General features: G+C 32.9%; 1 protein-coding gene across 2 annotated transcripts in view; it reads right to left on the reverse strand.

Moving 5' to 3' along the window:
- Positions 1 to 14,664: 14,664 nt before the first annotated feature.
- The window catches only part of LOC118202277 (uncharacterized), a 61,360-nt gene continuing 53,462 nt past the window's right edge, over positions 14,665 to 22,562 (reverse strand). For both annotated transcript variants that reach the window (XM_035374432.2, XM_035374433.2), the window contains exons 12-13: positions 20,748 to 22,134; positions 14,665 to 15,010 (exon numbers count right to left, since the gene is read on the reverse strand). In XM_035374432.2, the coding sequence (XP_035230323.2) occupies positions 21,952 to 22,134 (183 nt within the window). In that variant the 3' untranslated portion in view covers positions 14,665 to 15,010; positions 20,748 to 21,951. The remainder of the gene's footprint in view (positions 15,011 to 20,747; positions 22,135 to 22,562) is intronic.

Below are 22,562 nucleotides of genomic sequence, written 5' to 3' on the forward strand. Positions count from 1 at the left end.
CGATATTGCTCTTGAACTGAATTTTATGGTTTAAGTGCAAAGAACATGATATTTAATAAATAAAGGCAACACTCAAAACGTTAAAAAAACACCCCTTTGGACGTAATTTAAAATCTGAAACATTTCAGATTTTTTTTTTTTTTTTTTTTTTTTTTTTTTTTGCTTGTCAGATGAAATGTTTATACGTGAATGTGCTACAATTTTTAAGAAAAAAAATTAAAAAGATAATTCCTACTATTAAAATTTGCAAGCGTCTCTGTTTGTTTTAACATCGTAAAGTATAGCATTGTTTATATACATGCAACCAGTGTAATATTTTTCTTTTTAGTTTTGCTTTGAGTGGCAACAAATGTAAAATGTTATTAATATTTTGGTAGAATAAACTTGTTTGGTTGTGTTTAAATTTTAGAGAGATTATTTAGGTTCAAAAATTCCATATGATGAGGATCCCGATAATATGAAGATTGGAACCATTGGATTGGACCAAGTATAAGTGACGAGTGCTGTGAAGAACAGCTTGAAGAAAGTGCTTCTGAAACATCAGGTGTTGAGATTACAAATTCGAAAAGTTATTCTAAATCACAATTTGAGAAAGAAATGATTGAGTCAACTCCCACAGGAAGGAGAAAGGTTAGAAAGAAATCCTTATTTGATAAAGTAATTTTTAAACCCAAACCAGTTTGTGATCCAGATGGCAAAACGTTTGATGACTACTTGGATGAGTGCTATAGATTAGATTATGAAAAGTGGCCCAGCTATAAAAGTGTCTTTTAGATTCAAGGACTTTGAACTTTAAAATAGTCTTTTAAGTGAACTTTAAAATAGACTTTTAAGTGAATTTAAAAACAGACTTTTAAGTGAACTTAAAAATAGACTTTTAGGTTAAATTTTAGTTTAATTCAATATTTGTTTTGATAAAAATCCTTTTATCAAAAGGTGGGAGTACGTAAAGTATAGCATTGTTTATATACATTCAACCAGTGTAATATTTTCCTTTTTAGTTTTGCTTTGAGTGGCAACAGTTGTAAAATATTATTATTATTAGTCCAAAGGGATTTGAATCCCGAAAGACTATTAGTTTCGTTTTGGCATTTTGCGTCGGACTCATAAATGTCGGTTCACTTTTCAAACTGTTGCCACAAAATGTTAGAGTCCTGCATTATATTTGAAGAAATTAAATAATGAAAAATCTGCATAAATGTATGTATATTTCTCGTATTGTGATAAAACAACGGTACATAGAGTCATCGAATTTTGAATAACGTAATCCTCCAACGAATATGAGCATGTGGAAGACCAAATTTGAAATTTGAAATTTGTTTTATGATCGATTTCCTATTTTTTAAAACTTTGACGAATTTTTGATTAACAAACTCAAGGATTTCAAAGCGAGCAATGGCAACGTTGTGCAGAAAAAACATTTTTATCTCCAGCGCGTGAGTCTCTGTATCGGAAATTCTAAAGATACGCTCTTTTTAAAACTATTTTGCGATATTTCTGTTGCACTGGATCTTATGGTTTAAGTGCGAGGAACATGATATTTAATAAAGAAAGGTTACTCACAAAATGTTAAAAAACGCCCCTTTGGACGTAATTTAAAATCTGAAACATTTCAGATTTTCTTTTTTTTTTTGGTAGTTGGTTTGTTTGTTGTATTTAAATTTTAGAGAGATTATTTAGGTAGAAATGAGTTGATAAATGGACAAAATAATGTACATTTAATGTCATATCTAACAAACATTATCTCCTCCAAAATGGCGGAGAGTTGAGTTCCGATAAAGTTATTCTCGTATTTCGTGGGAAGCCATTTCGACTATTCTCATCTTCGTACGACTTTAATCAGCGAAATTATTAATTAAAAACTCTGAAAACGCTTATGTTCGCACTCATTTTTCCGAGTAGTATCAACTGTGCGTGCTGGAGATAAAAATGCTTTATTTCAAAAACTGTTACCACTGCTCGCATTTAAAAATCGTAGAGTTTGTTGACGAAAAATTTGCAAGTCTTACAAAATATGAAAAAAAAAAATTAGGATTGCCAAATATTAAACACATTGTTATTATATACGGTCACATTATGAAGTTGAAGAAAGCCCGCGATTGCACGTGACGTCATTGTATGTCGAAAATCCTTCGTTAATGTCAGCATTTTAAATAAATATTTGTTGTTGGCAACTTTTTTGTTTCAGGTTAGGATAATTGACTCGATATATTACTGCGACGATAATTCTTTTATTGAAAATTGAGAAAAAGTTGTTATATTACATTAAATTTAAATCATGATGTCATATGCATACCTAAAGTGCCAAAAGTTTTTGTTTCCTGGTTTGGCAACAAAAGATTATTTACAACTTGGTAGTTGCTCGGAAAGAATGAACCGATTTCATTTCGTACTCAAATGTTTTCATATACTTTTTTTTCCAGGTGTACACAGGACTCATGAATTTTACTTTGGCGCAGCTCGCTCGTAAATAAATAAATAAGTATACCAAAAAGAATTCAGATTTTTTATTACGCCTAAAGCAGCATTTTTTTTTTAACGTTTTATGTGTTACCTTTGTTTATTAAATATCATGTTCTTCGCACTTTAACAATAAAATACAATTCAACAGCAATGCAGCAAAATAATTTAAAAAGAGCGTATCTTTAGAATTTCAGATACACAGTCTCGCGTGCTGGAGATAAAAATATTTCTTTTCCTCCCGTACAATGTTGTCAATGCTCGCTTTGAAATCGTCGAGTTTGTTAATCAAGAATTCGTTAAAGTGTTATAAAATATGACATCGATAATAAAACAGATACCAAATTAGGACTTCCAGATGCCCATATCCGGTGGAGGATTACGTTATTCATAATTGGGTGGCTCTAGGTACCGTCGTTTTATCACAATGCGAGAAACATACATACATTTATGCATATTCTCTATTATTTAATTTCTTTAAATATAACAGAGCGATAATATTTGGTGGCAACAATTTAAAAAGTGAACCGACATTTAAAGTTTTCAACGTAAAATACCAAAACGAAATGAATAGCCCTTCTGGGCTAACGCCCTTTGGGTTAAAAATAAATAAAAATGTTCTTCAGTATTTAATAGGGCTTAGTTTGTAGAGATATTAGGTATTTTTGAAAAGCAAGAAAGATGAAAAATGAGCAATGTCCTCGCAGGGACTCGAACCACGGAACCGTCGAATACGCGTCGAGCTTGCTGACCACTACACCACGAAGGCATGTTAAGAGGGCGGGAGAAATGCCTTATAAGTTAAATGGTAAAATGATTTGTTATGAAACTGACAAATAGTAAACGCTTTCTTAATTTGAGAAACAGTATTTTCCAAGAGCCTAAACACAGAAATATAAATAATAGCAGTTCTTTTTATTAAGCACTTGATTCACAGACAGTATCAGAAAATTCAATGAACACATACTCATCCTGAAATATCTCTGTATCATTTAATAATTCTTCCTTTCGGTAATAAGTTGAATGAAAAATTAGATATTCAATAGCTAGATGTTAAATTTAACGAAAACTAATTTTAAATAATTTGAAAATAAAAATTCTTCCTAATAATTTACTTATTAAAATACAGCGGTACGGTAGAAATGGTGAATAATGCTAATATTTGTAATGGTAATTTAATTATATAGTTGTACACGGACACTGCCTTTTTTAAAACGTCACACATCGATTCAATCAGTTTCTTACAAAACTACGAAGTATGTTAAATCAGGGGTCTCATACAAGCGACCCCGCGAATACATTTCAAAAATATATTTGCACTGGCCTAAGTATAGTTCGTGGGGTCCTTTGCATGATTTCTGTTTTTGCATGACATTTCTGGGCCCCACGAGCATGATTTACAGTACTCCAAACAAAGAGGGTTCAATGGTTTTTCACTAAAATTGACTGAACTAATTTTTAAGTAATTTAAGCATTTGCTTACAGAGTATCAAAATGGGAAATGCACACTATACGAAGGTCACTCTGAAATTTTTGAGATACACATAAAATTTTAAAGTTATACTTACGAAATTTTAGAAGTATTCTCCTCCAGCATCAATACACTTCTCTAGGCACATTTTCCAAACATTCAAATGCCTTAAGCCGCTCATTTCTTGGAATCGATTTTAAAAAAAATGCATTTATAGCCTCATCAATCTCATCTTCGGAATGAAAATGGTGTTCGCTTAAGTTCTTTTTTAGATTAAAAAATAGCCAAAAGTCACACACAGCTAGACCGAGGAATAGGGTTGATGGTCTGTCATACTGATGTGTTTTTGTTCAAGAAACTTAACTGCCAATCTTGCTGAATGAGCAGATGAATTGTCATGGTGGAGTATGAGTCCTCCAATATACACTTCTTGAAGGATTTCTAGAAGACACTTAGTGGTGTACCAGTTAACTGTGACTGTCTTCTGTCCTTTCAGCTTGATGGCTTTGACAAGTCCTGCAATTCTGAAGAAAACGGCATACATTACCATGGTACGTTGTTTTCTCACCATTGTGGCCGTGGGATCACCATCAGAGATACATACTTAACTTTCTTGATGTGTTGGAACGTCAGAAAAAAAGTATGAACGTTTCATCACCAGGTTAAGATTATAGAATTAATGCGGTGGACACCATCTTTAAGTAATTTAAGGGTTTCTTTACTGATTCGGATACCTTTTGGTTCCCGGTTAAATTATGGGCAAACCAACGGTAAATTAATTTTTTCATATGCAATTCTTCATGAATAATTTTATGCATGGCAGCGGATCCAGTGTGAAGTTCCTTCTGTTACATCTGGTAGGTGCAGCGATTATCATTGATTAACATTTTCCGTATGGCAGATACATTGTCCGGGATTATTGCAGACAACGGTGTTCTTCATCCTGAACAGAGTTGCGACCGCTGTAAAATTCTGTAAACCATCTGAATACAGTAATACGAGATGGATCTTCATTTTTTAAATGTGAACTGTAGACGTTAGACGCATTCTTTTTGGTTTAATCCAACTTTAAAATCATGGAAAATCCATACCGCTATAATGTTCTCACGTCAACTCCATTTTTCCTTCTCTCTAAAATTTATTCTACGCTAAACTACTTTCAGTTGAAAAAATCGTCTGCTAGACTGAAGTAGTTCATATTTTCAAATGTAACCGCTAATTTGTTTTCTGCCACTTATCGTCTGCGCATATCTCAAAACTTTCAGCGTAACCTTCGTAGAATTATTTTGCAAGAAAAATTACGAAGTGTTCGTTCCTCTCTTTTTTGTTTCTCTATTTTTAATTCAACAAACAGAGAAAATTTGAATTTCCTTCTTGGCATAAATTGATTTTTAATCCAACTTTGCTGCTTTTCAAAGATCAGATTTTTTTAATGAAGTTTCTCTTTCATCAGGGATGCATTGGAGACATATAAATAAATGTATAGAGAAAAGAATCATGTCATGTAAAACACAGAATTAAAAGGAGACATGCGAAATATAGGGTTAATTTATTTTAAACTTAATACGAAGATTGCACCAATCTAAGATTTCTTTATCATAATTATTATTATTTACTCTTTTAAGTAATGAATAAATGACTGGTCAAGTTACAGACTAACAGACAGCCATTTCCTAAATGAAATTATTCAACTACATAAAATTATTTATAAAAGACGTATCGGATTTTAACGAAAGTTTTCCCCGTCAACACAAATATTGCCTGCGGAAACGGTTTGCGTTGGGGTGTTTAATTGTATTTTGTCAAACGATTTCTGGCATTTGAAAGAGAGAGACTTTCTTTAGAACAAAAATTGTGAAATTCGTAAAAAAAAAATCATCAACACTAAGTACAAGGTGCCTAAAATAGAACTAACACGCTACTATATTAGAACTATCATTTCCTTCTAGTTCTGCAAAAAGTCAGCTACAGAATGTCACCAAATCATGTGTATAGCATTGGGTACTAATGTTTTATCATATGACATGTGAAGGTTTGGTACCGAAAGTTTAAAAACGAGGACTATGACATTCGAGAATCAGGGTGCTTTGGCCGGCCTACTGATGTTAATGAGGCTCGCTTCCGAAAACTTTTGGATAAAGATTATCCAAATATGCAACCACTCGAGATTTTGCTTAGGAGTTAGATATTACTGCCATGTCCATTAATGCGTAACTAGACGTACAAGTTCAATTGCTGTGTGCCTCATGAGCTGACTCGAGCAGATAAGGACAGATGTGTTCAGTCCTGCAGTAATCTGTTCGGATATCAATGCACGGACAAAATTCTGAACCGGATTGTCACTTATGATAAAAAGTGGATTTACTTCAGCAACACAGGCCGAAGAAGGGCTTGGTCTACCCAGGCGAGCCAGTGTGTAGCGTCGCAAAGCGCAATTCGACTAGCAAAAAGATCATGCTTTGTATCTGGTGGGATTGCCGTGGTATTCTCCATAAATAGTATTTGGAACAAGGTAAAACCTTCGACAGTAAGGTGTACAGCGAGATGCTAGTCCATGTTAGCGCTGCTATCAAGAAAAAAAACGTCGAATTGAGTTCTGACGCAAAAAGTCAATATTCTGTCAAGATAATGCAAGATTACCTGTCTTCATTCACCGGTTGGACACAAATGGGATCTTTTGCCAAACCCACCATATAGCCCCAACATCGCTCCTTCGGACTTCTACCTTTTATCAGACTTGCAGCTACATCTTGCTGGTACTATCATCCATTCAGCAAAGGATGTCCAAAATGAGGTTGATGTGTTTTTGGAGTCGCGGCCACCAAGTTTCTGGGCCGAAGCCTTTGAAAAACTACCAAAATGTTGGCAGAAGAGCGTAGATTTGGGTGGTGATTACTATCCGCGCTAAAGATATTATTTTCATGTTTTTTGCTCTAACTTTATGAAGAACGATTTTTGGCGGAAAATTTTCATTACAAACAGATAGTTGCTGAAACTGTTCCCCTCACTGTCCATTTAATTCCTCTGTATCCCTAATTTTCTTCTTCCCATCAGCTCAAATGTTTGCTAATTAAGGTAATACTGTGGTTGACTGATGTTGCAAGGTATTTTCTCCCCCTTTACCCCGTGCCTTCTTGGGGATAATTGGAAAGCATATTCGGGTACCATCGAAATGACTGGAGTTCATATTCCGAAGAGGGCATCATTGATTTTTTATTGCCTGCTTCAATGAAACTAACGATTGATAAACTGATGCTGAAGGTCTCCATAAAAAAATTGAACAAAATTTGTATCTTGCTAGTTCCGTTTCCACAAAATCATTTATTAATACTCTGAACATTTCCCATTTTTTCAACCGTCTGAAATTCAATGCATACCAGTAACAAGCCAAGTGAAATTAAACATATAGCACCTTAAAATGAAACACTTTTATGCATTTCGAGTGATTAAGACCATTGAATACCGTGATCAAACTCGTTCGATCACGATTTGCTCATTGCGATTACGGACTGGATGTATGGTTTCTTCATGTGTAATTTGAATATGAGCCAGTTCCCCTTATAAAATGCTTCATTATGGTATCCTTTCCTTTGAAAGACACCCTCATGTGCTTTGCTATATTCAAAATTTGACAGACCGTTAGTTGACTAGTTGCATAGCAACCAACTAGACTGAATTACTCACACAAAGATCTAAGGAGAAAAATGTTTTTGTGGAGGAACTTTCTAAAGGAAACTGGATTGTATCCATGTCGTACGAGGTACACAAGAATGCATTCTGTATTTGATTCTTGAGACCAGAAATATATGAATGTTTAGATGTTTGTTTTGTACGAAACCAATTTCTCTAAAAAAATTTAACATATTTCTCTCTTGTAAGACAGACTGAATATCAATTTTTGAGTTTTGTCACGAAATATGGAAAGAGGAAAAGTATACCTTAATTGATTTACTATATAACAAAGAGTGCTAGGAAAAGGTTTCTGCTGAGTAATTTCCTCAAATATTGATTTTAAAATGAAAAATTTGAATACTTCTTTCGACTTTCTCATTGAGATTACGGTACTAATTTAGAACACAGAGACTAAAGAATTCTTTGACTAAAAGAAGTTCCTTATTTGCCAGAAAATAAAGAAGACGAATAAAATCACTTATTTTGCAAGACTGGAATACCACCCTGGGTTGGTGTTATGAGAACAAAACACATGAACATGTTTCCCAGAATTTCAGCTGAAAATGTTTTCTCCTTTTCATAGAGGGCAATCAAATATAATTCTTTGTGAGCTGACAGATTTTAAAAAGAACTGTTGACGATTACTTACTGTAATTCACATTATAATAGGTCCTTGCTATTTATGTTTTCTGAAACATATTTAAGCTTTCGAAGATAACACTGATAGATTGGACACCCTCCCCCCGTTTCCCTTGCCTCAAGAAAATTCCTACATCGGAATTATTGCATAAGATAATAACAATGCATTATCCGTACAAGTTTCCATAAAAAAGGCTAAAATTTTCAGAGGGGTACAAATGTAGTTGTTTTTTATATATTAAAATTTATATACCTTCGATGATTCCTCATATTGCGAATTTATATTAAATATATGTGGGTTCTTTAGTTTTGAAATCACAATTCATATTCAAACAAAACAAATTTAATGAAACATTAATACATCTATAAGATCGTTCATCTATTAATACAGTATCTATAACATCTTACAGTGGATGGACAAAAATATGGAAACACCTTGTGAAATGCATGTTTAAAAAGAAAGATTGATTTTAATGAAATATGTAGGTGGCGCTGGCGTTTTTGACTACTGACGCCACCTATACAACTTCGTAAATGTGCTAAACAGTTCAGTTGTTGTTGGAGTACTGTTATGTGCGGTTGTCATTTCATTATGTCAGAGTTAACAGACTTCGAACGCGGGCAAATTGTTGGAGCACGTATGGTAGGTGCTTTCGTAAGCAAGGTAGCCGAGGTGTTTAGTGTTTCAAGAGGTACTGTATCGAAGATTTATTCCGCATAATTGAAAAGCGGAAAAACATCATCTGCTAAACCACAGCGCGGACGAAAGTGTGTCCTGAGTGATCGTGACAGACGATCATTAAGGACAATTGTGACGAAAAATAAGAAGACCACAGTTGCAAAAGTTACTGCTGAAATGAATGTTGTGTTACCGAACCCTGTGAGTACCAAAACAATTAGAAGGGAGGTTCATAAACAGGGAATTGCTGGCCGTGCTGCAATTGAGAAGCCACTCATCAGTGATGCTAATGCCCGTAACAGGAAAAGGTGGTGTTTAAGTCATAAAGCCTGGACTATAGAGCAGTGGAAGCGAGTAATACGGTCTGACGAGTCTTCTTTCACATTGTTTCCCACTTCTGGCCGAGTTTACGTCTGGAGAACGCCATCTCAAGCCTATAATACAGACTGCTTGTTGCCAAGAGTGAAACATGGCGGGGATTCTGCTATGGTTTGGGCAGCCATATCGTGGTTCTCTGCTAGCCCCATGATAACTGTGTCAGGGCACATGACTGCCAAGACTTATGTGAACATTTTGGCCGATCAAGTTCATCCCTTGGTACAAACTTTGTTCTCCGATGGTGATGGTGTCTTCCAAGACGACAAAGCCCCTGTTCACACAGCTCACATTGTCCAGGATTGGTTTTCTGAGCACGAGGATGAGTTGTCCCATCTCCCCTTGCCACCACAGTCACCAGACCTGAATATTATCGAACCTTTGTGGTCTACATTGGAACGGAAAGTGCGTTCTCGTTATCCACCGTCAACATCGTTATCGGAACTTGCCACCGTTTTGCAGGAAGAATGGTATAATATTCTCTTGGCAAACATACAGGAACTGTATTTATCCATTCCGAGAAGACTGCAAGCTGTTTTGGATGCCAACAGGTTTCCTACACCATATTAAGCAAAGAAACATGTTTTTTTAAAGGTGTTTCCATATTTTTGTCCAACCCCTGCATATCTATTAACACAACGTCTACATCATCTTACATCTACCTCATAAAACAAAGTGCCGAGTGTTCTATCAATTTCACTCGTGCAGTCAACAGCTAAAATTTAGACAGCCCGCGAGGAAAAATATTAAGCTATGGATTTAAAATTCCACACATATTATCACCATAAAATCTTAGTTTATGATATTTATAATTTAATATCTAAAAGCAAATGGCATAAAAATACATGTATATCTTGTCAAAAAAAAAGGGGGGTGGACAGTTCTATATCTCGCGTTCTATTGGACTGACTGTTGAAATTTAATATGCGTTCTCAAAAGTGTGATTTAGGATATATATATATAACATTATTCTAACATAGATATTTTGCCACAAAATCGGAATTTTTCTGAAATAACATACCAATTATTTCCCATATTTCGATTCTATGATTTGAATTATGCCTAGATGTTAAATTTTGTAATTTCTGGTGAGAAATTTAAAAATTTATCTTGGCTATATAAATCTTAGATAATAAATTTATCTTAGATAATTTTTCAGTTTGTGCCACTTCTTAATTTATAGTGCTCTATTTTCCTTTCCAATTTTTCATTGCGCATGAGTGGAAAAAAAAAACACATCGGTCCTACTTTCAAATAATTTTAGCAAAGTGCATAAAAGACATTTGATGTTATCGTTTTCAACAAATATGCCAAATTTCAAAATGTGCCAATATATAAATTCATGTATATTTTGAATAAACTACTCTAATTTTTTGCAAGTGTGCTTAGAAATACATCTACTTTAAGATGATCGAAATTTTATAGATTATAATTAAAAAAGTTTTTCGAAAAATTTACAGAAATTATTTAAAAATACAAATTTAAAAAATAAGTCAGAAAAACGAGCGAATTTCATTTGGAATGAGCCTAAATTTCGAAATGGGGAAAGAAGAACCAAAAACGTTTAATAAAAAAAAAAAGAGATATTAATAAATATATACAAAATTCAGTTAACATGGAAGAGTTAAAATTTTGAGACCCAATTTTTTAAAAACTACTCGAGTCATTTTTACAAAACCTGGCACTTTGGCATAATTTGAGTCTTAGAGTTGAAACATGGGAAAACAACTGGTACGTTATTTTAGAAAAAGTCCTATTTTGTGTCAAAATACCTATATTAGAATAATGCTATACAGTCAAAAGTCGTTAATTCGGACCTCAAAGCTAAAAACTTTCTGCGCATGCACCGCGTTGGCACATGCGCACAGGCGTTTTACGCGTGTGCGTAAGACCTTGACTACTGCGCATATGCGTGTGCGCAATATGTTTTCGCCTGCGCTTTTAATGTATAACGGACAGTGTAAGCTAAAATTATCTAATTATCTATTTCACTTAATGTTGATGATTGCGTTGTTTCTTAATCTTCGAATTGGATCCCGCTTATTATTTTTTGCAGACTGTAAGAGCAATTTTATAAAAGTAAACTTTCGATTATGTCAAATAGAATTTCCGATGCTGGAACTTGCAAAGGATCTACAAAACTAAAGTATGTTTCGATGTCCAACAAACAAAAAGTGGAATTGCTGCAAAAAATGGATAAAGACATGAAGAATGTGACAGAGAGGTTAGTGAAAACGAAGAAATTTCGATTGACAAGTTAGTCGGTATTCTCGGCACAGCAATTAACGGGACGCATATTTCACAAGTGCACATCTGTGTAGCCACCGAGGGAGTGGCTTCTAGGATGGACCAATGAGAATCCAGTAATATTTCTGTCATGTCACATGACCTTTGCGTGCTTTAGCATTTAAGCAGGATGGTCGGAAAATAATTAAAGTATCGTCGATTACTTCTGAAACTTTTCATTGCGAAGTTAGATCAAATATAGGCAATTATGAAGATTTCACTACCTGGTTGAAATAAATACAAACACGTGTTGGATACTTCGCAAAAATATCGATGTGAAATATTACTTAATAAGTGGTAAATAAGATGAAGAAAGAAATATGTGATAAATATCTGAGCCCAAATGCAATCTTTACATAAGACTATGCGTATGAGAAAAATATTTACACCAATTATACATGTAAATAGAAGTCAGCACTTTTTTATTGCAGTCTATATGAAAAAGATGTTCTATAATAATAACCAATGCAGAATTTTTATTCAAAGTGAACTTTACTAATTTGCATTCGTATACATTTAGTGCTTTAGATTTCATATTTAATAAATGTTCACTCTTAAATGTACTGTCTACACAAGAAATGCTCATCAAACAGAGTGAATTTATCGTATTCACAACGAGTATATTCAATTTATTCACTTATAATTTTTAATGTTAACAATGGATATAATCAGATCATATGTATTCTGAATCTTACACTTTAAAAATCAAAAGACTGAAATAAGAAAACACTAGATTCATTGTAACACTTTCAGTCATTCTCAGCTCAATTAAAAAAAAAAAAAAAATATACACTTGAATTTTCTTAATCCACATAATATGCCGTGAACATCAATCCTAATATTATGCGTGAAAAAAATCGCGAAAGTGAAATGTCAGCGATTAATCAAACTCAGAAAATGTAAGCACTACGAGATTTTCCACATTTACGCCATATATTTATAACTGCGAAACGAATGCAAATTATAACGTAAACAACATATGCTCACATGCACGAAGATTTAGCGTCACAAGAGCAATAGCAGCTCATTGGTCCATTTTCGAAACTCCTCCCTCAGTGGCTACGCTGATGTGCACTTGTGAAATATGCTAACGGGACTTGAACAGCGGAACTTTGTAACTGAACAAGAAATTATGTCTGTTTATAGAATTAAAGAGAAAGTATTATCACATAAAATGAAGCAACTTAAACAACTTACATTGAAAGAAATGTTTAATAAAGTAAACAAATAAATATTAAGCTTTTTTTTTGTAAATTTTGATACCCTTTAGATCATAATTGTTCTTTATTTCATAAATTACAGTTTCATATTTTTAATTTTAGAATTTCTGCATGCCATCTTACGAGATTTAAACTGATGATCTATAATCCGGAATCGCCGAAGTCCCGACGTGTACGAATTAACGACTTTTGACTGTATATAAATCTAATATACATCCTAAGCCGTGCATTCGAGACATGGAAAACACAAGTTCAATTTAAACAATCGTTTCAGTAGAATGGGAGATACAGAACTGTCCCTTTTTTTGTGTGTGTGCAAGATATATATAAGGATTTCAATTATCTTGGAAAACACAGTCTTCATCGATATACTTCTGTTAAATGTTTTAAAAATGCGAAAACCTACAATGCTTTTCTAAATAGTTAATTTATTGAACCATTATTATTATTATTTTCTAATTTTGGAAGGGGATACCTGTGTTATCTCACTTCTAAGACAATTACACTGGAAATATTATTAGTCGAAATTCGTTATAATGACTTTCCATGAAATCCATAGTTGATACGCGTAGTAGGACAACAGCCCCCAATGGTGTATTAAAGCAATTTTTGCTCTAATGGTCATATATTCTAATGTTCTTTTCTGTTGGATGTGAGAGCTTGTTATGACAAGCGTCGTCGGCATTAAAATTACAAAAATATATTTTCCTTGTCAGTTATTTATATTACCATATCAAATAACATTTTGTAGGCATTACAAAATTACATTTGCTACTAGGCAAAAATTTTAGATAATTTTCTTAAAATTAAATAGCTTTAAATAAGTATTGAAATTAATATGCATCAAAAAATTTTCTTAATTAGCTATTCTGGTAATTGGATAAAAACTGCACTAAGTTAACTAATTACTTAAATAAATAAATCTGAAGGCTTTCAGATGCCAAAGGGGCATTTTTTAATGTTTTATGTGTTACCATTATTTATTAAATATGTTTCTCGCACTTAAACCATAAAATTAAATTCAACAGCTATATTGCAAAATAATTTTAAAATGAGCCTGTCTTTAGAATTTCCGATACACAGTCTAGCGCGCTTGAGATAAAAATGTCCCCTGCCCACGGTACAGTGATGACATTGCTTGCTTTGAAATCGTTTAGTTAATAAAAAATTCGTTAAAGTGTTACAAAATATTAAATCAATAATAACAAAAATTCCAAATTAGGGCTACCAGATGCCCATATTTGGTGGAGGATAACATCATTCAAAATTTGATGGCTCTAGGTACAGTTCTTTTATCACAATGCTACGTTATTCAAAATTAGATGGCTCTAAGTACTGTTTTTTCTTTTATCACAATGCAAGAAAAATACATACATTTATGCAGATTCTTCATTATTTAATTTTTTTAAATCTAAAACAGGATGATAATATTTGGTGGCAACAATTTGAAAAGTGAAACAGACATTTAGAGTTTACAATGCAAAATTAATAGCTCTTGTGGGCTAATGCCCCTTGGGCTAAAAAAATTACACATGGAGTTTATTTCATATAAAATTTCAATGTTTTATAGCTAAATGTTTTTGAATTATGCGAGATACATATATACATTCATACAAATGTACAGTTGTCATGAAAAAGTCACTTTTTAATCCATTTTTTAATTCATTTTAGGAAAAAATACTTTTTTTTACTTTCTGTACCTATATACAGACGTCTCATACACACACACACAAAAAAAAGGGAGTCCAAATGCATTTTGGGAACGGTGAAAACTGATATTTCCATCGAAATAAGATACCTGAAATTTTTCATGATTACAATATTTCTTCTACTTCGTGCAAAGAAATAAAATGGAAAACAAATATTTGATAAAATATTTTAATTTAATTAATTACAGTCTTGGAAAATTATACAAGGCAGAATTAGGAATTTACAAAAAATTTAAAACACATACATATGCAGTTGTCATAATAAATATTTACGGCAGTCTTATTTTCAAAATAATACAAAATTATACAAACATATGTACTGTTAAGGATACTCTTACATAAAATAATCACATTTAGTCTTTTACAGCTATAACTGTTTATTCATAACTTCGTTCACATATCATTCACATGGCTGTTCTCAGAAATTCTTTTCATCTCATCTCTGCCGCTTTCCGCTCGGGGGCGCAGCTGCTATTAGAGCATGCTCAAACATGCCCCCCTGCATTGAAATGTTTATAAAACATTCAATCACTAAATTATATGAGACATTTCACAGTACTTTACAAATAATAACACTATAACACTTCAGTAACATGACTATGTAACATATAGTACTTTAGCCATAATACAATACATAACACAAGAAATAATTCTCATTAAAAATTAACATATACACAACGTAAAACAATATCTCTTATACACTTAATATGTAACAATTTTCATTCAGGCATAGATAAAACACAGATTTTGGAAATACACCTTTTGAATACACTTGCTTTAGTTTTAATTTTAACAACCTGAATTTTTTTATGCTGTTGTAACTCCTTAGCTTCTTTTAACGTTGGAGCTCCGCATAACACATCATCCATATAGAAATTTTCACGTAACACAGGTGCTGCCAATGGAAAATTACTCTCTTCGTCTAATGAAAGCTGTTTTAGTGTCATCATTGCTAAAAGGGAGCACTGACCATACCATACGTAATGGTTACCAGCTCATATCTCTTTGGTGGCTCATTAGCCCTATCACTCCGTAGGATTCTTTGAAGGCTGTGCTGACTTTCATCTATCAAAATCATCGTATACATTTTTTTCACATCAGCCGTTAAGGAATATACGTGAATTCGAAATCCGATCATTATCAAAAATAAATCTTTTTGTATAACTCCACCGTTATACTGGAGAGAGTTGAGTGAAATACCGTTAGTTTTTAAACTTGAACAGTTAAACACATCTTAATTTAGTACTAATTTTTTCTGGTTTATATATTCCATGATGTGTTGCATAATATGCCACTTCAGGCTCTTTCTCCTCTTTAACTTCGTTCATATGTCCTAGTTGAATATACTCATGAATGAAGTCGCGATATCGAGAGAGATAATTTGGATCTCTCGACAAGCGAGTCCACAGCGATCCAAGTTTTTTAAGAGCAATGTCCCTAGACTGACCTAAACACGAAGGATCATCTTTAAAGGGCATTTTTACCACATATCTACCTTCCTCATTTCTCCAGTGCGTTCACATAAAATGTTCCTCACATGTAGAATTTTCTTTACTTTTGCTTAATTCTAAATCTACACTTTCAATTTCCAAAACCCTTTTAATGTTTTATTTAACCTTCTAAAACCGGGCCAAAATTCTCATAATATAGCCTTCAGACCGGCGCGATCAGAAACAGTTTTGCTCCCTCTTTGCCATTTTCCTAATGAGAAAAGTCGTTATTCCCCCTCCATGGATGCAGTAAAATTTACATGTTTGTTGGACGCTTACGTCCCATAGTAGAGGGGTTGCTAGATTTGCGATTTTTTCGATGATTATTTTGCTTTCATTTAAATGAAGTTCTAAATAAATAATGCATAAATAAATATGCAGTACTGGATGCATATACAGTGCACTATTTATTTAGAACAAAATGTATGCAATGTTTATATTTCACTCACTATTTCTGGTCAATCTCGTAAATAATTTGTGAATTTTTTAACTTTGTTTTTACTCTTCATTTATATTCGTGTATTTCCGTATTAGAAATTAGAAAACGAGAAAAATTTTTTACAAAATATAATAAATACGAACTAGCTTTGTAAGTCTGTAGGCTGGAATGTGATTTTTATTAACATATTTTCATTAACAAAGTAATGGTAATGACTAATTTAATGAAATAATAATAATAATATTTATTACCATTAGATGATTAGAATGAAATTCAATACAATTAGATTTTGAGATGAACTTACGGCAATAATAAAGCTTTACATAACAATAACAGAGCTTTAAATCTGCTTTTTTCGATAATTTTGTTATTATAATATAAAAAAGAAAATCCGACATACATTGGTTGCGTTTCACCATTTAACTTTAACAAATATTACGTTGGACTATCAGGCATAGGAGGTATAACTTTAACCAGAATTTTTTTTTCTAAAATTGGTTTTTGTTTATGTTATCTGTGACCTATACATGCAATCATTAAAAGTATTTTTCAGAACAGTTTTAAATGTTTATGAAGAATTAATTATATGTCAATTTCTTTTCATAGGTAGAAATTTCGTCTAAAACCATCGTTATATCCAAAGGTTGAAGTCTATTTCATTTTCAAAGAATATTCTATTTGCACATAATATATTTTCTAATTTATTTTAGAAAGAGTAATCTTTCACGTTTTCAAAAGAATAAGGACATACTGGATGTTGACACTTACAATGTAGTAAATCTGTTTTTCATATTTCTTCCAATAATGAAAACAATTACCCTGGAATATTTTCAAAGCAAAATTAAGAAAACCGTTTACGGCAAATTTTGCATAAAGTATCATCTCGTGCATTTTTTTATTTCAAGTGTGAAATTTTCTCTTTGAAAATATAAAAAATCATGAACGGAGCAAAATTAATTCATGAGAATTAACTTTGAAATGCAATAATCCCATCGTAATATGAAATAGTGGGAAAAAGTGCAATACAGTTTATTTATTCACAAATAATCCCCTCATATGCATAATTTATGTACTGTCGATTGAGAAATATAGGTTAGTAAATTAAACCGGTTATTTCAATACTTTTTCTTTATCAATTTTTTTACGGGCTCTTCAGTAGAGCGATAAAGGTGGCTGAACACTTGTAGCTCGCTCGGGTTTGAATCCCGGCTAAAAGGTTGGATTCACGGTTTTTGTGTAACGTAAATGCAATTCAGTAAGCGTACAAAATTAATCCAACTAAACCCGAAGAACGGGTTGATTACATGTGGAGTTTTTCACCAGTGACGTAAATGCAAGCAATTTTCTCTTAAAAAGGTCACGAAAGCATCCATCCCCTTAAGCAGATAGCGTTCGCGTGCTTTTCTGTAATCCAATCCTAATTCTCATACATTTAATAGTAAGTTGACATACACCTCATTACAGACAAAATAACAACCTTTTTTAAAGATATTTTTTTTTATTAACTTGTCTGAATTCCCTTTATCTCTTGAGGAGTATAAGAATTTTAGCAAATAAAACTGGCCGAAATTTAATACAATGTAAATGATGTTTTGATTCAATTCAGAAGTAACGTGAACTTTACTGATATTTAAATACTTTTTGGCAGATCTCAACCTAAAAGAGGGTCTAAAGATAAATTGATTTTATTTAATTTACAATCAATGAAAATCATTGAATGAATGAAAATCACAAAAACTATTATGCATACAATTGTCTCTTATTTATCTCCTGATAAATCACACAAAATTGCCTGCATAATAGAAGCACTTTGAAAGACTTAATAGTCCTTAAGGGTTTTATGCACTCTCCCCCCCAAAAAAAATGTCAAAATAAAATCTTATTATTCATAAGTATAAAAAGGAAGTAAACGATAAACGCGGTTTTAGCTATTTTCTAGAAGGGCATTAAATCTAAAAAAGGAATCTATTCTTATTTGCTATGATTAAAAAGCATTAAATCTGGTAAGCTTAAACAGCGTGCAAAATCGCCGACATTTTAATCATAGCAAAAGTCAGTACTAAAAAAATTAGAGATGGCCTCTATTTGATTTTCAAGTATATTGGTGCGAGACGAAACCTGTGGTTTTTGCCAAAATATAGCCAAACTGATAAGAAGAGGGAAATAATGCGTAGCCAGCGGCTATTTTGAGCAGAGACAATGGACCACCCCGAGATCTACAGATAGGCGATTTTCTAAAATAGGGAGGGAATGCTGGTACTACAGTTGTACAATAGCTGGCGTTAGAAAAAGTCATTTTCCTGGTACAACTGCTGTACCAGCTGGCTTCAGAACGTTAAATCCTCTTCGCGTATCAATCCACAATGCATCTTAGACTCATTTCCCTGATCTACACTTCCACTGGCGACATAGCCAAATACTGTATTTTATAAAAGCAATTTTGAATTTTGTGCATAAATCTGTCCCGGTCTCAATAATTCATAAAATATCTCTGCACCTAACAACATATCAATGTTCCCTGGAATACTAAAACTGTAATCAGCTAATGGTACTAAGTCTGAAACCTCAATATTTACATTAAGTACCTGATGTGGTATAAGATCTGTAATTTTTTTTACTACAAGCAAATTTATCTCTTTCTCAAAACTCCTATTTTTATTTGTGATTGTTGTCGTAACGTGACCCTTCACTACCATTGACGAATCATTTAAGCACGAGATTAATGTATTTATTTTTTCGCTTTTTAATCCTAAGCGCTTCATACATTGTTCACTTAATAAACATGTCTGAGAGCTTGAGTCCAATATACATCTCACCTCTTCCCAAATAAAACAGTTATTTTTAATTAATGCTCGAACTGTACTCAGTAGAACATTCTTTGCGTTAGCTTTCGCAAAACGAGAGGCGACGACAGATTTATTAACGTTTGACTCATGCGTGAGGGGAAAAACTGCACCTTCACCAATTTGATTTCCGGTCTGCAGTTCAAGGACATTCGATGAAGTGTTGCAATCGGGCTTATTTTTATTTTGTCTTGAAAAATGAATTAATTTATTATGTGGTTTGGCACAGAAGCAATCTCTCGCTGAGCAGTTTCTTGTATTACATTCAGGAGACAAACATTTGAAACATGCCTTATTCATTTTAACAACTTCTACTCTTTCAGGAACCGAAAGTTTTTTAAATTGCGGACAAAAGTTTAAAGCGTGGACTTCATTATTTTTACACAAATTACATTTAACACCTTTTTCTTCCGATAAAAATACTTTCGAGACCTTTTTTTGAAAACGCAAGTTCTGAAACTTTTGCTGTTTGTGACCTTCATGCCGTTTAATTTCGTTTCCATTAGAAGGTTTCGTAAATACATTATATTCACTTTTACCCTTTGAAGTTAAATAAATGTCGCACTCTCGTCCTAGCTGTTGTGGGTTGAAATACGATTCTCCTTGTTTAATTGCAATATGTGTCATCAATTCACGATCAAGTAAACCGAATATTTTACCTGATACAATTAATTCACATAATGATTTAAAATAACTCACTTTATGCAGCTGACAATAATACTCAAATGTAGCACTTAATCTTGAAGCAAATTGTACATAACTCTCTGAATGTAATTTTTGCGCTCTTTGAAAACTGTTTAAACACTCTTGTGGCGTCGGTTGAAATTCCTTCAGCACTATTGTCTTAAGCTTATCATAACTGCGCAAGTCTCCCTCAGTCAAATAAACCATTAAATTATTCACTCTTTCACCCAGAATATTTAAAAGAATTTCCGATTTTAGCTCAGCACACCTTTTGGTTTTAAACGCTTTTTCAAGGGACTGGAAAAAAAGATTAAATGACTCTACTCTTGTAGGCACTGGGATACACAGCGTTTTAATACTTTTAATTAAATTTTCTAAACTGTCCTTTGACGGTTCTGCTGTCAAACAAGACATATTTTGAGACAACTCCTTTCGCATATTCACAATTTCAAGTTCTTTCTCCAATTGCGCTAGTTTGATTTTCTCTAACTCTAGCTTTGTTTCGTTTTCGAGTTTTTGTAACGCAATTTTTGACTCGGTTTCAGCTTTATGTTTCTTTGCTTCCTCAAGCGCATGATCAGCTACGCTTTTAACTAACTCAGGATTGGTTTTAAAAACCTTACTATTCTCTATCAAATTTTTTAAATCAACAATTTTCGTGTCTTCTGCAACGGTTAGACCTAACTCTGCAGCGACGAGCTTTAACTCCTCTTTCCTTAATTTAGCAATCAAAGACATCCTTTACCTATAAGTAAAGCTAAATAAGGTAATTGCTCTTACCTCAAATCACTGGGATCACTCACTCGATAAATGGACTCGATGGAAATCACTGTCACTCATACGCACTTCGTAATTCAACAATTTTTCACATCATCCACAGGTCTCTGGCTTCTTCATGATGGACCATGTTAAGGACACTCTTACACAAAATAATCACATTTACTCTTTTACAGCTATAACTGTTTATTCATAACTACGTTCACATATGATTCAAATGGCGGTTGTCAGCCATTCTTTTCATCTCATCTCTGCCGCTCTCCGCTCGGGGGCGCTGCTGCTATTAGAGCATGCGCAAACATGTACAATTATAAATAAAATATTTTACATGAGTGAATGACAATTGGCTGTTAACTATTCATTTATATTCAAGAAATGTATATCAACACATTCTGTGCATCTATACATATTTATTATGTATTTCATGGATGTATGTGATAACTCATTCATCTATGAAAATACCACACTGGTCTAGTGGTTAGCAGAGACCGATAGCTTGTCTGAATTCCAGTGTGTGAGTTCAGTACAGCATAAGGCTTGATTATTCGTGTGCATCTCCCCCATCTTGTGGGTATGATATCAGTCGCCTCCTAGAAAAAGCTCCCGGTGAAAAGATGATTTGTTTATTATGATTCTATGTGTAATAAATACAATAATGATTCATTTTCTACTTGCATTTTAACGGTTTTCAACTTTGTTAATTAAGTTCTGACAATAAAAATAATCTAACAATATCCTGCCTTAAGTATGTTATCATAACACCTAAAATACTATTTATAAATATTGCATCATCTTATATTTAATAAATAAAAAAATATGAAATAATATTGCACAAATCTAAAGTACAAATACGGAAATTTTATCAGTATCACAGTGCCATGTTGTGCAACCAAATAGTAATTGTACATGCAGCAAATGTAGAGAAAAAATAATTAAAAGGATATAATGCCAAAAAGCAAATTACAAGTGAATTTTACAGAGAAGAAACATACCTTGTTAATGACAAAAAATTACTAAGCATCGCGCAAACCATATAAGCCTTTCAACATATATGTATGTTTAGCAGTTACACAGCAGTTTTAAAGTGTACTTTTTTACACTCCACAATGAATGCTAATATTATTATTCAGTAAAAAAATATATTATTTTATGAAATAATTTGCTTTAAAATATGTACAATTTAAAAAACATTAGATATAATTATAGGTCATAAATTTTCCAATTCCAGATCACTACTTGATGTAACTACAGGACTTGTAATTTTGCTCATCTGTTGGCCTTTAACCCTATTTTTCTGAAATCGTCGGCGAGGCCGATGTGGTTTTTTAGGTAATTTTTCTGCTGAACTGCCATTTTCTGGTTTTAATAATCCATGTTTCTCCATGGAATCCTATAATAATGAACATTAAGCACATATATATAAATGCAAAAATGTAATATATATGTATATATATATATATATATATATATATATAATAATAAAATTCCATAGTCAAGAATACACTTAAAATTCTAACTGTATGTTCTTGACATTTTTAATGGCGACGTTCTCTTATTTGAAAGTACGAGGAATTAAATCCACAGCCCCGTAGTCAAGTTGTTTTTCCCGCCTTTTCTACACGTACAGTTATAGAATGTTCTGGAAATATTTAAAGCAAACTGGATTGGCTGACGAGGCTGATGTCATTTCTTGGAAGCTCCGCCTTTCCAGAGGATATAAAAGGACTCGCAAAGGAATATCGGGGGCTTTTTCTTAAATGTAACGACGCAGTAAACTTCATACAAAAAGTTATTAGTAATTCTTTTTATTTACTCCGG

This window comes from Stegodyphus dumicola, chromosome 3, assembly GCF_044657685.1.
Source record: "Stegodyphus dumicola isolate Sdum_Otavi_A_Nest chromosome 3, ASM4465768v1".
Lineage (NCBI taxonomy): Eukaryota > Metazoa > Arthropoda > Arachnida > Araneae > Eresidae > Stegodyphus > Stegodyphus dumicola.